Raw genomic sequence first — 15,137 nt, forward strand, 5'->3', positions numbered from 1 at the left:
TCTGGAAGAAAACGTAGGCAGTACACTCTTTGACATCAGTATTAAAAGGATCTTTTCGGACACCATGTCTTCTCAGAGAAGGGAAACAATAGAAAGAATAAACAAATGGGACTTCATCAGATTAAGGAGCTTCTTCAAGGCAAATGAAAACAGGATTGAAACAAAAAAACAACCCACTAATTGGGAAAAAATATTTGCAACTCATATATCTGACAAAGGCTTAATATCCATAATATATAAAGAACTCTCACAACTCAACAACAAAACATCAAACAACCCAATCAAAAAATGGGCTGGAAAGACATGGAAGCAACCTAAGTGCCCATCAACAGACGAATGGATAAAGAAGATGTGGTACATATATACAATGGAATACTACTCAGCTGCAAAACAGAACAAAATCATTCTATTTGCAATAACATGGATGGACCTTGAGAGAATTATGTTAAGTGAAATAAGCCAGCAAGAGGAAGATAATCTGTGTATGACTCCACTCATATGAGGAATTTAAAACTATGGACCAAGAACAGTTTAGTGGATACCAGGGGAAAGGTGGGGTGGGGGGTGGGCACAAAGGGTGAAGTGGTGCACCTACAACATGACTGACAAACATTAATGTACAATTGAAATTTCACAAGATTGTAACCTATCAATAACTCAATAAAAAAAATCTAAAAAAAAAAAATGGGCTGGAGACATGAACAGACATTTCTCCAAAGAAGATATACTGATGGCCAATAGGCACATGAAAAGATGCTCATCATCGCTGATCATCAGGGAAATGCAAATCAAAACTACACTAAGATATCACCTTACACCCGTTAGAATGACAAAAATATCTAAAACTAATAGCAACAAATGTTGGAGAGGTTGCAGAGAAAAAGGAACCCTCATACACTGCTGATGGGAATGCAAACTGGTGCAGCCACTATGGAAAACAGTATGGAGATTCCTCAAAAAATTAAAAATAGAACTACCATACGATCCAGCCATCCCACTACTGGGTATTTATCCAAAGAGCTTGAAGTCAGCAATCCCAAAAGTCCTATGCACCCCAATGTTTATTGCAGCACTGTTTACAATAGCCAAGACGTGGAAGCAACCTAAGTGTCCAGCAACAGACGAATGGATAAAGAAGATGTGGTACACATATACAATGGAATACTACTCAGCTGCAAAACAGAACAAAATCATTCCATTTGCAATAACATGGATGGACCTTGAGAGAATTATGTTAAGTGAAATAAGCCAGCGAGAGAAAGATAATCTGTGTATGACTCCACTCATATGAGGAATTTAAAATTATGGACTAAGAACAGTTTAGTGGATACCAGGGGAAAGGTGGGGCGGGGGGTGGGCACAAAGGGTGAAGTGGTGCACCTACAACATGACTGACAAACATTAATGTACAATTGAAATTTCACAAGATTGTAACCTATCAATAACTCAATAAAAAAAAAAAAGAATGAAATACTTGGGAATTAACCTAACCAAGGTGGTGAAAGACTTGTACAATGAAAACTACAAAACATTGCTGAAAGAATTAAAGAAAATATAAATAAATGGAAATACATGCCATGTTCATGGATAGGAAGACCTAATATTTAAATTGCAGTCTTACATTACTACCCAAAGAAAACTAGAGATTCAATGCAAACTCTATCAAAATCCCAATAAGGTTTTTGCAGAAATAGAAAAACCCATCCTAAAATTCATATGGAATTTCAATGGACCCCGAAAAGCCAAAACAATTCTGAAAAAGAATAAGAAAACTGAAGGGCTCACACTTCATGATTTCAAGACTTGCTACAAAGCTACAGCAGTCAAGTACAGTGCAGTACTGCATAAAGACACACATACAGGAGGTGACAGCCTCACAGCAGTATGAGACAATCCCTTTGTCCCGCCCCTTCAATCTACAGTCACTAAAACATCCATAACTCAACAAAGGCTACATTGCCCAACACATCAGGATGCCAGAGAGTTCCACACATCAGTATATATGAAGGTGGGTGGATTGGAGCACACAGAGGAAGTGAACTGGGGGAACAGCAGAGGCAGCGCCCAGGATCCTCACCACCCAGTCGCAGCAGAGATCCTGGTGGGTAGCCATGGAGGCACGGGCATAACTGCAGCCTCCCAGCCATGGCAGTGCTTGCAGCCACGGGGAGCAAAGCCACAGGGGAGGCAAAGACTCACAGTCCCAGGCCCTCGGCCATGGCTCAGAGCCTGGTAGCAGCAGCAGAGGCACACACACCACTGCAGCCTTCCAAGTGCAGTTGCACCTGCAGCCACAAGAATATGGACAACAGCAAAGGCAGGGCCCCACAAACTCAGCTCCCTCCTCACCTTCCCTCTTCCTCTACAGGAAGTAGTGCTTCTAACTGAGGCAATCCTGGACAGGGTGGAAGCATCAGCCATCCCTGTACCCCCAGCCACAAAGCCAGAAACTGCAGCAACACTGGCAACAGCAAGGCAACAGCAATCCCCAGAGGCATAGGCTGCCATAAAGACAAAAGCACTGGTGACACTCTTAACAGAGGCAGAGGAGGGTGGAAAGAGCAGACCCTCAAATACAGCCACAGGCAGCTCAGGTAAGAGAAATCAAATATTGGTGCTACTGTGCCACCTACTGAAAACAACAGAAAGCCCTCCAATCTCCAGTCAGTTTAACAGTTAGAATGAAACACAGCTCTCCCTCAATAAGAAGGGTGGCTATGACAAAGGCACAAGCAGAGCAGTAACTCAAGTGCCACAAAATGCCTCAGTAACACAGCATCACAAAAAGAAAATAACAACTCTCCAAAAACCAAACATAAAATCATGGAAGATTGTGATCTAACTGAAAAAGAAATCAAAATAGTTGTCATGAAGGAACTGAACGAGCTACAAGAAAATTCAGAAAGGCAGTTCAATGAGCTCAGGAATAAAATTAATGAACAGAAAGAATACTTTACTAAAGACACTAGAAACTCTAAAAAAAGAAACAAACAAATTCTGGAATTGAAGAACTCAATAAATGAGATGAAGAATGCATTGGAAAGCATTGGAAATAAAGCAGACCACATGCAAGAGGGAATTAGCAAGCTCAAGACAGAAAACTCAATGCTCAAATAGGAGAGAGAACTGAGGTTTAAACGTGTAAAAATTCTACAGGAATTATGAGACTCCAGTAGAAAGAGCAACATAAGGGTGATGGGTATCCCATAAGGAGAAGACAGAGAGAGAAGGGAGCAGAGAGCTTATTTAAAGAAATAATGGCAGAGAACTTCCCAAACCTGGGGGAGGAACAAATCCATGAAGCTAACAGAACACCCAACCATCACAACACAAAAAGACCTTCTTTAAGACACATGAAAATAACATTGTCAAAAGTTAATGACAAAGAAAGAATATTAAAGGCAGCCTGGGGGGGGGTGGGGTACAATAACTTACAAGAGAACCCCCATTAGGTTAGAAGCAGATTTCTCAGCAGAAACTCTATAGCCTAGGAGAGTAGAATGATATATTCAAAATATTGAAAGACAAAAACTGTCAGCTAAGAATACTCAATCCAGCAAAGTTATCCTTCAGATATGAAGGAGAAATAAAGGCTTTCCAAGACAAACAAAACCTGAGGCAGGTCATTGCCACTTGACCTGCCTTACAAGAGACGTTGAAAGGAGCCCTCCTAAGACTGAAAAAGAAAGGCAAAGGTTTATAAAGCTTGAGCAAGGCAGAATCAGCAAATCACAACTCTCTATGAGAAAAGGTTAGTAAACACTTAATTATAACATAAAAGTTAAATGAAGATAAAGCATTAAAAAGAACTATAACCGGGACCAGCCCAGTGGCATAGTTTGCACACTCTGCTTTGGTGGCCCAGGGTTTGCAGGTTCAGATCCCAGGCACAGACCTACGCACCACTCATCAAGCCATGCTGTGGCAGTGTCCCTCATACAAAATAGAGGAAAGATTGGCACAGATGTTAGCTCAGGGACAATCTTCCTCACCAAAAAAAAAAGGAAGTATAACCACTTCAGTTTGATAATGTGCTCACAAAAAAAGGGATAAATTTGCAACTCCAAAAACATAGAAGGGGAAGAAGAAAAGGATGGAATCTGCATAGGCTAATGGAGATAAGATGTTATCAGCGGAAAAAGCACTATCTTATCTATGAGACCTTTTATACAAACCTCATGGTAACCACATAACAAAAACTCAGAGCAGAGTCACAAAACATAAACAAAGAGAAACCTGAGAAACACATCACAGAAAACACCAAACTGAAATGGCAGGCAGAAACACAAGGAAAAAGAAACAATGGAAACATAAAGCAACCAGAAAACAAAAGATAAAATGGCAGTATTAAGCCCTCTTATATCAATAATCACCCTAAATGAAATGGATTGATTCACCAATCAAAAGACACAGTATGGCTGGGTGGATTAAAAAATAAGACCCACTGATATGCTGTGTCCAGAAGACCATCTCAGCTCCAAACGCAAACATCGGCTCAGAGCCAAAGGACAGAAGATGATACTCCAAGCAAATAGCAACCAAAAACTAGTGGGTACTACCATACTTATACAGAAAAAATAGACTTCAAGCCAAAAAAGACAAGAGACAAAGATGGGCATTATGTAACAATAAAAGGGACAATCCATCAAGAAGCCATAACATTTATTAATATATATGCACCTAACACAGGAGCACCAAAGTATATAAAGCAACTATTAACAGACCTAAGGGAGAAACTGACAGCAACACAATATTAGTAGAGGAATTTAATACTCCACTTACATCAATGGATAGAACATCCAGACAAAAAGTCAACAAGGAAACATCCATCTTAAATGAACAATGTAAAAAAAGAAACTTACAGGCCAACGTCACTGATGAACATAGATGCAAAAATTCTCAACAAAATACTAGCAAATTGAATACAACACTACATTAAAAGGACCACATACCACAATCAAATAGGATTTAATCCAGGGATGAAAGGATGGTTAAACATTTGCAAATCAATCAAGTGATACACCACATTAACAAAATTAAGAACAAAAATCACATGATCATCTCAACAGATGCAGAGAAAACATTTGACAAGATTCAGCATCCATTTATGATAAAAACTCTGAATGAAATGGGTATAGAAAGAAAGCACCTCAACATAATAAAGGCCATATATGACATACCCACAGCTAACAGCATACTCAGTGGTGAAAAACTCAAAGCCATCCCTCTAAGAACAGGAACCAGGCAAGGATGCCCACTCTCACCACTCCTATTCAGCATAGTATTGGAAGTCCTAGCCAGAGCAATTAGGCAGAAAAAGAAATAAAAGGTACCCAAACTGGAAAGGAAGAAGTAAAACTGTCACTATTTGCAGATGACATATCTTTATATACAGAAAATCCTAAAGAATCCATAGAAAAACTTTTAGAAATGATAAATACAGTAAAGTTACAGGGTACAAAATCAACACACAAAAATCAGTTGCAATTCTATACACTACTAACTAAAGAAAAATCAAGAATACAACCCCATTTACAATCTCAACAAAAAGAATAAAATACCTAGGAGCAAATGTAACCAAGGAGGTGAAAGACCTGTACACTGAAAACTATAAGACATTGTTGAAAGAAATCAAAGAAGACACAAGGAAATGGAAAGATATTCCATGCTCATGGATTAAAAAAATTAATATAGTTAAAATGTCCACATTACCTGAAGCAATCTACAGTTTCAATGCAATTCTATCAAAATTCCAATGACTTTTTTTTATGGAAATAGAACAAAGAATCTAAAATTTATATGGAACAACAAAAGGCCCGGAATAGCCAAAGCAATTCTGAAAAAAAAAAAAAAAAAACAAGAACAAAGTTGGAGGCATCACGCTTCCAGATTTCAAAGTACACTACAGAGCTGTTGTAATCAAAACAGCATGGTAGTGGCAGAAAAACAGACACACAGGGCAATGGAATAGAATTGAGAGCCCATAAATAATCCCACACATATACAGACAGCTAATTTTCAACAAAGGAGCCAAAAACATACAATGAAGAAAGAAAACCCTCTTCAATAAATGGTGTTGGGAAAACTGGACAGCCACAAGCAAAATAATGAAAGTGGGGCACTGTATCTTACATCGTACACAAAACTTAACTCATCATACACAAAATTAACTCAGAAGACTTGAATGTAAGCCCTGAAACCATTAAAACTCCTAGAAGAAAACATAGGAAGTATCCTCTTTGACATCAGTCTTAGCAGTATCTTTTTGAATACCTTGTCTACTCAGGCAAGGGCAAGAAAAGGAAAAATAAACAATTAGGACTACATCAGACTAAAAAGCTTCCACATTGCAAAGGAAACTATCAAAAAAATGAAAGACAACCTACTGATTGGGAGAAGATGTCTGTAAATCATATATCCCGTAAGGGGTTAATATCCAAAATATATAAAGAACTCAAACAACTCAACAACAACAACAACAACAAAATGAAAGTATTAAAAAATGGGCAGAAGATCTGAACATTTTTCCAAAGAAGATATATAGATGGCCAACAGGCACATGAAAAGATGTTCAACATCACTAATCATCAGGGAAATGCAAATCAAAACCACAATGAAATACACTTCACACACACACACACACACGCACACACACACACACAATGGAATACTACTCAGCCATAAAAAAGATGAAATCCTGCCATTTGCAACAACATGGATGGACCTTGAGAGTATTAGGCTAAGAGAAATAAGTCAAACAGAGAAAAACAAATACTGGATAATTTCACTCATATATGGAAGATTTTAAAAAAACAGTAACAAACAGATATATACAGAGAACAGATTGGTGGTTATCAGAGGGGAAGAGGAGAGGGAGGAAGGCAAAAGGGGTAAAGAGGGACATCTGTACAGTGATAGATGGAAACTAGACTTTTGGTGGTCAACATGATGTAGTCTATACAGAAGTCAAAATATAATGATGCACATGTGAAATTTATAGTGTTACAAACCAATGTTATCTCAATAAAAAAATCAATGTAACAAAACATATTAATAAAGTACAAAAGCCACATGATCATCTCAATTGATGCAGAAAAGCATTGACAAAATACCACTCTTTCCTAACTAAAACACTCAGCAAAATAGGAACAGAACAGAGCTTCCTCGACTTGATAAAAGCCATCTATGAAAGTTGACATCACACGTAGGTATGAAACACTCACTGCTTTCCCATAAGATCAGGAACAAGACAAGGATATCTGTTCTTGCCACTTCTATTCAACAGCATATTGGAGATTCTAGCCAGAACAACTGGGCACAAAAAGGAAATAAAAAGGCATCCAGACTGGGAAGGAAGAGGTAAAATCACCTCTATTTGCAGATGACATGATCTTGTATATAAAATATCCTAAGGAATCTACTAAAAGAATTATTAGAACTAATAAATTAGTTCAGGGAGATTGTGGATATAAGACCAATATACAAAAACCACACGTATTTTATAAACTAGCAATAACAACCGAAAAATAAAATTAAGAAAAGAATTCCATTTACAACAGTATCAAAAAACACATTAATAAATTTAGCAAAAGAAGTGCAAGACTTGTACACTGAAACTACAAACCATTTTTGAAAGAAATTTAAAAAGATCCAAATAAACTGAAAGGCATTCCATATTTATGGTTCTGAAGACTTAACAGTGTTAAGATGGCAATACTCCCCAAATTAATCCACAGATTCAATGCCATCACTATCAAAATCCCAGCTAGCTTTTTTGCAGAAACTGACAAGGTGGTCCTAAAATTTGTATGGAAATGCCAGGGAGCCAAAACAATATTGAAAAAGAATGAAATTGGAGGACTCACATTTTCTAATATCAAAACTTACTACAAAGCTACAGTAATCAAGACAGTATGGTTCTGGCTTAAGGACAGACATAAAGATCAATGAAATAGAATGTGAGTCCAGAAATAAACAACTACTTTTATGGTCAATTGATTTTTGATAAGAGTACCAAAATGCTTCAATGGGGAAAGAATAGTCTTCACGAAATGGCACTGGAACAACTGGATGCCAAGATGCAAAAGAATGCAGCTGGACACCTACCTCACACCATTCACAAAAATTAACTCAAAATGAAACACAGATTTAAACATAAGAGCTAAAATTATAAAATTTAGAAGAATGGTGAGGGACTGCTAATGGATATGGGGTTTCTTTTGGGGGTAATGAAGATGCTCCAAAATTAGATTGTGAGGATGATTGCACAACTCTGTGAATACACTAAAAACTCTTAACTGTACATTTTTCTTTGTTATTTTATTTTATTTTTTTTGGTGAGAAAGATTGGCCCTGAGCTAACATCTGTGCCAATCTTCCTTTATTTCGTATGTGGGATGCCGCCACAGCATGTCTTGATGAGTGGTGTGCTGGGTCTGCATCGGAATCCGAACCCATGAACCCCAGGCCCCACGAACCCCAGGCCACCAAAGCAGAGCGTGTGAACTTAACCACTACACCACTGGGCCGGCCACTGTACATTTTTCAGTGGGTGAATTTTATAGTATGTGACAGACATCTCAATAAAGCTGTTTTTAAAAAAACTAACCTATTTATAAGTATTCTTTTGCAGAACATGGTTTCCCCTTATTAATGCTATGTTCTGTTTTCCTCAGATTCTTTACCTGAAACTGAATCAGCTTTGAGGAGACTCTTAGGCTTACTCTACTGAGACGCAAAAAAAGAGTGAGTGTGAAAGTAGTATGTGCACAAATAATACCAATTCTGCACCTGTAAAAATGCGGGCTCTTTAAAACATTTCAGATCTATACAAATGTCTCCAATACAAGGGGTCCGCCATCTACCTAACTTCCTTCTCGTTTGCCCATGACCACTAGTCCCCGTCCCTCCCCCTCTGCCTACCCTTTCTCAAGCTCCCACCCTCCTCGGGGCCCTAGGCCAGGGGTCAGAGCTGGGAGGACTGTCTCACAGGGTACTTTGTACTTCTGGAGACAGTAGGCGAGCTCCATGGGTTGCACTGCTTTCTGTCGGCTGTCCTGCATCTTCTCCAGCAACAAGAGCAGCTGGAAGGGGACGCTCCTCCTCTGCTCTTCTGCTCCCCTTGGCACTGTTATCCTGCGGAGCAAGAACAAGCAGGAACCTGCTTAGCCCATGGTTCTCCATGCTGGGTGCACACTGCAATCACCTGGGGGAACGCTCACAGATCACCACGTCCACACCAGTCTCCAGGTCTGCAGACTAACTGCAGCAGAATTTCCGGAGGTGGGGCCCAGTTAGCAAGATTTTTAAGTTCCCCTGATGATTCAAATGTACAGATAAGGTTGAGAACCACCATGCTGGCAAACTGGCTAGAGAGAGCACACCCCAAAGGAAGAGAAAAGCTCCACTGCTGCCTGCACTCCTCTCCCGCCCAACGAGCACATTAAAGTGAAGGACACATGCTGGAGGTCGCGGGTCCAGGGCAAAATGGCCAGCCCAAAGCATTCCAAGGTGAAAAGGAAATACTGGTCTCAGTCCTGGGAAGAAAGAGCAACATGCAGCAATGCCAGTGTACTCTCTGGTAATGATTTATTAAATTATAGGCATCTCTCAATTGCCCACGCCAATGGAAGGGAAAAAGGAGAACGCACAGGGCAGAAAAGGATGTGTGATAAAGCATACATGTGTGTGCGTTTATATATATATGTAGACATACGCAAAGTACATACGTGTGTGTTAATGTGTTTTGTTTGAGGAAAAAATGGAGAGAGCCGTGGACCTACCCTTGATTTACTCCTCCTTTGACACCGGTCTAGTCCCAACTTCCTTCTAACCAAATCACTGGCTGGCAGGCCTGGCTGCACTTTAAAATCACTTGGGGAGTCTTTTTAGAAGTACCAAGGCCTGGGCCCCACCCTAGACTAACTGAAACCAAACGCCTTGGGGTGGGACTAGGCATTTATGTTTTTTTAAACTTCTTAGGTGATCATAATGGGCAGTCCAGATGGGGACCACAAGATCTTTTCTCTGGCAACTTTTGAAAGAAGACTTCTAAAACTCCAAGTCACTGTGAACAACTGAATATTTGAAAACAGAAAATACTATAAATGTTTCTCAGCATGAATAACAGTCTTACCGCTTCAATATCTTGGTGAAGCCCACGTTCATGATCAATACCTGAAGCAGGGAGTTAAGGCAGCAGGTCTGTCCAATGTTGTGTAAACCAACCGGGCCTATAAAGAGAAGAGAACAAAACACTGAGGGCAAGGCCTACCTAAGGGATTTAACAAAAATCAAATGTTTTTCTAGGAGTCAGCCCCGTGGCCGAGTGGTTGAGTTCACGCACTCCGCTTCAGCAGCCCCGGGGTTTCGCCGGTTCAGATCCAGGGCGCGGACACGGCACCGCTCATCAGGCCATGCTGAGGCGGCGTCCCACATAGCACAGCCAGAGGCACTTACAATTGGAATATACAACTACGTACTGGGGGGCTTTGGGGAGAAGAAGAAGAAAAAAAAAAGAAGAAGAAGAAGAAGAAGATTGGCAACAGCTGTTAGCTAAGGTGCCAATCTTTAAAAAAAAAAAAATGTTTTTCTAGAATCTACTAAGGACATGAAATCCTGTATTCTCAGAGGTACAAAGAATTCACTAAGGAGCTTGCAAACAAATTGGAGAGGAGAGAGAAAGCACGAACCTCTGAAAAGCAAAATAGCAGTAGAAGTTTTAACAGTCCATTAGGAAACAAGAGACGTCACAAGAAAGCATATTACTCATTGTCAAATGAGTAGTACAAGATTTGTTGTAAGAGCAAAGGAAAAGAAAAAAACATTACAGAAAGCCTAACTGGGAGAATTATGAGTTCTCATTCAAAACGCTCCTCTCAGAGTTGAGTCAGAATGGGCATCTACGGGGCTCGGGGATAAGAGGAATGTCCCAGCTGGTCTATTTTGGACTCCAGTGGAAAGGCCCCTGCCCAGGCCCCACCACATAGCTGGAGGAAATCAAAAGAAAGCTTTTGAGGCAATCCGCTAATCTAAACTCACCCCAAGAGGCTGGAAACTAGAAGGAACTGATGAGGACATGAGAAAACCAAAAGATAGCAATTCTCTGACCCACCAGCAACCAGCCTCTCCTTTCCCAACCCAGCCCAGGGCCAGCACACTCCACGAGATGAGTTATTTAAGAGGAAGGGAGTACCACTAATCCCAGAGCTCATGGGGAAAAGGCTTGTGGTGCATACAAGACAGGGTAACAAGAACGGAAAGATCCAGGGCAGCAGGTAAGTGCGGATTTCTCCTCCCCAATCAGCAGAAGCTCTGTGCCCCTAGACACACAGGCACTAAAAACCGGAGATGATCCTGAGAGCTGCTCCATGCCAAGCATTGGTTTGAAGCAGTTTCCATGGATTATCTCATTCATTCCTCCTAACAACCCTCTGCACTCAGTACTATGATTATTCCCACATTACAGATGCAGAAAGGGAGGCACAAGAGATCAGAAGTCGTTAGCCACAAAGCTCTACTGTTCCAGAGTACAGCGAGTGAGTGAAGCATTTCTACACAGTCAAAACGAGAAAAATAGGAGGAATCTAATGACCATGAGGGCAGTCCCAGGCACTGAACCATTCTCTTAGCCGCTCCCGCTTCTTCTTCATGTTGCTGTCTTCTGCCTTCTTCTCAACGGCTTCTGCCGCACAATGCTGAGATTCAGCCAGGACTGACCAGCAAGTATCTTCAGGAACCCCAAACACCTTGCCCATTAGTGACCACTCCAAAATCCCCAGGCCGCCAGCTGCCCGGCGTGTCTTTAGGACTGCACGACCTCACTTCCAGGAAGAGCTCACAGGAGTCAGCCTTGGTGGGACCTCTGTGGAAACACACAGCAAGTAGGTAAGGATAAGAGAAGGGAGAAAGCATATTCATGTGATCAGTTCTGATTCCAAAGAGCCAAGTCTTGGAGGGGGTTAGCCTGTCCGGGCTCCTCAGATGGGTCTGAGTGTTGTCAATGCTCCCACGCACTTTGTACACAGAGCAACTTAAATAATTGACTCTTCATGTTCTAATGTGGGGAATAACTGTCTCTCCACGTGTGGTGGATGGTGATGCACCGCCCGGACTCCTCCTGCGGGACAGATGCCACTTCCAGGCGGAGGGAAGTGCTGGTGGTTAACAGCTCCCAGCTGAGTCCCTCTCCAAGAATTTACCTCAGAGAAGAAAGCCAGCCAATCCCTATCCAGTGACTGAACAACAAGCGGGGATAAAGGCCTCACCTCAAGGTGAAATAGCTCTGAAGGGTCATCCAGCCCCAGAGCTCCGCTCAGGACAAGCCGAGCCTCTGTTGCAACTGTTTGGCAGTTCAATTCTTCTCTCTGCCCATCCCTGCTTTGCTCACCCATTCCAGCTGTTGTTCCCAAGGGTACTCCCCAATAAACCTCCCACAGGCACATCTTAGACTCTCAGCATCTGACCTGAGACCCTAAACTGTGAGCACCTGGAAGGCAGGGACTGTGTGTTTTCAACTACTTCCACTACACCTTGTGCAGTACATGATAGGCATTCAATAAACCACCACTGAATGAATGAACGAGTACCACAGGCAATAAAACAGCCGTGTTCGCACAGCTAAAAGGCCACGATGTGGAGGAGACACAGACAGAGACTTCTTGTCTTTGGGGCTTGCGGTTGCGGGGGGGGGGGGGGGTTCAAATTCCCTACTGTGTGAAACTACAAAGAGATTTCATCTGAAAATAGGAACTTTCTCATGGCCAGGGAGCCAGCTCCAGCGGCTGAAATTTGTCCCTCTTGGAGGTATTGAAGCAGAGGCTGAGCCAGCCCCTGAAGAAAGGAACTGAACAGTAAATGGGGGCTGGGATCTTTCACTTCCCTTCCAAACCTGAAGCCTGTGATTCTTCCATCTAGATATTCATTTTAATTCAAGTAGGAGCATTCAAATGTGTCCCACTCAACTACGTTTCCTAGAGAATTACCACAGCAGCCAGAAAGAGAACTCACGGCTGTTCCTGGAGAAGACGGTCCCCTTACACACAAAGGGCCTCCAAGGAAAAAATACTTTTCTTTTAAGATTTTTATTATAATGTTTAAGATTGTTATTTTTCAAATAATGCTAACTTATGAAGAAAATTTGCAAATCGCAAAAATGTATAATGAAGGAAATATAAATTACTCATAATCCCAGGACCTAGGGATAACCACCATCTATCTTCTCAATCTTTCTTCCTATGTATTTTTGCCATGGTTGATACTGTACTGCTTTTCCCTTTTCACATTATAAGAAGAATTTCCCAAGTCATTCTAAGCTCTTCACAGATTTTTTTTGATGCCTGATATAGTAACAAAACATTGTGGAATACCCTGGTTGTTTACAATTTTTTACAATTATAAAAAATACTGAAGTGAACATTTTTAGGCATAAAATTTTTCTCTACCTGTTTGATTTTTCCTCATGCAAACCAAAGGTCCAAGGACACAACAAAACAGTAACTATAAATGAGGTCATATTGACCACAATATCCAAAGCCGCCTCGTCTTTTACTTCCTCCTGACAACACAGACTTCAGCCACCTGTACACTCTCCCCAGCATGTTCTGGAATCTCAGGAGGAGTCTCTCATGTGTTTTGGAACAAGGTCACAACCACTGTACCCTGCCACTACCCGCCTGTGAATGTCCACAGGGTACCTGCAGGGCACTGCCAGACACAGTAATCAATGCACGAAGATCCCCTTGTATCTCCAAGTAGGGGCTGACTGCAGAAGCAGGATACAGGCCCAGCTCCTCCCACTGCCTTGTGCCTTTTGGTTTCACCAAGTCCCTTTGGAAAAGGCTTCAACCTCTGCCTGCAGCCACTCTCTCCAGGGTTCTCAGTCCGGTCCCCAGGTCTCAGCTGAGAAGCATAAACCATACTGTCTTCTCTACATCTCCCTTCTCTCCTACTCAGGGGCATATATGCAAGATTTCCTCAGTTGTTCCCCGCTGTCCCCATGCAAACAAATCTGCAGCCCTCTAACTTATCTGCCCATCAGACACAATGAGCTGCTAAATCAAGGTTTAGGAGAAACGAAGTGCACAAAGTTAAAGGTTCTTAATATATGTTGCTAAATGCCTTGCACCAGTTTATACTCTGACCAGCAGTGTGAGAGGTATGTCAGGACACAGTGCTTAAATGAAGTAACCCAAGTTCACTGATGTTTACAAGGATAGGTTTCATAGAAAAGGTGAGTCTGGAACTGAGTTTATTTAAAAGGAAAGAGTATGGTTTGAAAAAATGGGCATCTTGAGGCAAGGCAGGTAATGTGTGAAAAAGATCCATGGCTGGGGAAGGAGGATGCAAGGAACAGTGTGCAAAGGACTGTAAGAATCGCAGAGGTGAATCCAAACTAAGACTGGAATAAAATGAAAAAGTTCCAGAATTTTAATTTTTATAAAAAGTAACCGGTCACTAGTAGTCAGGGAAATGCAAACCCTAACCATTTTACACTACTCAATCGGCAACAATTAAGAATTCTGATTGAACCCAGTGTTGGAGGGGATGTGGATAAAAAGGATCTTTTATATACTACTAGGGAAAGGGTGTGAAATGGCACAATCACTTGGAAAAACAATTTGGCATCACGTTGCAAAGTTAAACATTCACTTAACTTCAACCCAAAAATTCCAAGAGAAATTCCTATATGTGTCCCTGGAGACATATACAAAAATGTTCCCGGCAGCACTGTTTATAATAGCAAAAACATGGAAACAACCCAAGTGTTCAACCCAATCCACAGAGGAATGACTGCATAAGCTGTAAAAAATTTACACAATGAAATAATATTTATCAGTACATCTGAGTGAACAACAGCACATGTCACAATATCGTGAATCTTAGAAACATAATATTGAGTTGAAAAAGCAATTCATGGAGGACAATATATAATATTTCTTTTTGTAGATTCAAACTGAAGGAAAATGGAACATTATGTTGTTTAGGCATCGATACGTGTGTGTATGTGATACAGCTTTTTAAATAAATAATGAAAATCACAAAGATCAGGTGATTACTTCTGATGGAGGGCAGAGGGATGAGACAAGTGGAGAGCATATTATTGCTAGGAATATTCTAGTTTGGAGGTGAAGGGGTGT

General features: G+C 41.1%; 1 protein-coding gene across 2 annotated transcripts in view; it reads right to left on the reverse strand.

Annotated features, from left to right (window-relative positions):
- Positions 1-15,137, reverse strand: part of USP18 (ubiquitin specific peptidase 18) — a 59,957-nt gene that overhangs the window by 24,881 nt on the left and 19,939 nt on the right. For both annotated transcript variants that reach the window (XM_023642820.2, XM_014740623.3), the window contains 3 exons: positions 11,594-11,863; positions 10,136-10,232; positions 8,990-9,135 (listed from right to left, as the gene is read on the reverse strand). In XM_023642820.2, coding sequence (XP_023498588.1) covers positions 8,990-9,135; positions 10,136-10,232; positions 11,594-11,756 — 406 coding nt within the window. In that variant the 5' untranslated portion in view covers positions 11,757-11,863. The remainder of the gene's footprint in view (positions 1-8,989; positions 9,136-10,135; positions 10,233-11,593; positions 11,864-15,137) is intronic.

Source organism: Equus caballus, chromosome 6, assembly GCF_041296265.1.
Source record: "Equus caballus isolate H_3958 breed thoroughbred chromosome 6, TB-T2T, whole genome shotgun sequence".
NCBI classification, from domain to species: domain Eukaryota; kingdom Metazoa; phylum Chordata; class Mammalia; order Perissodactyla; family Equidae; genus Equus; species Equus caballus.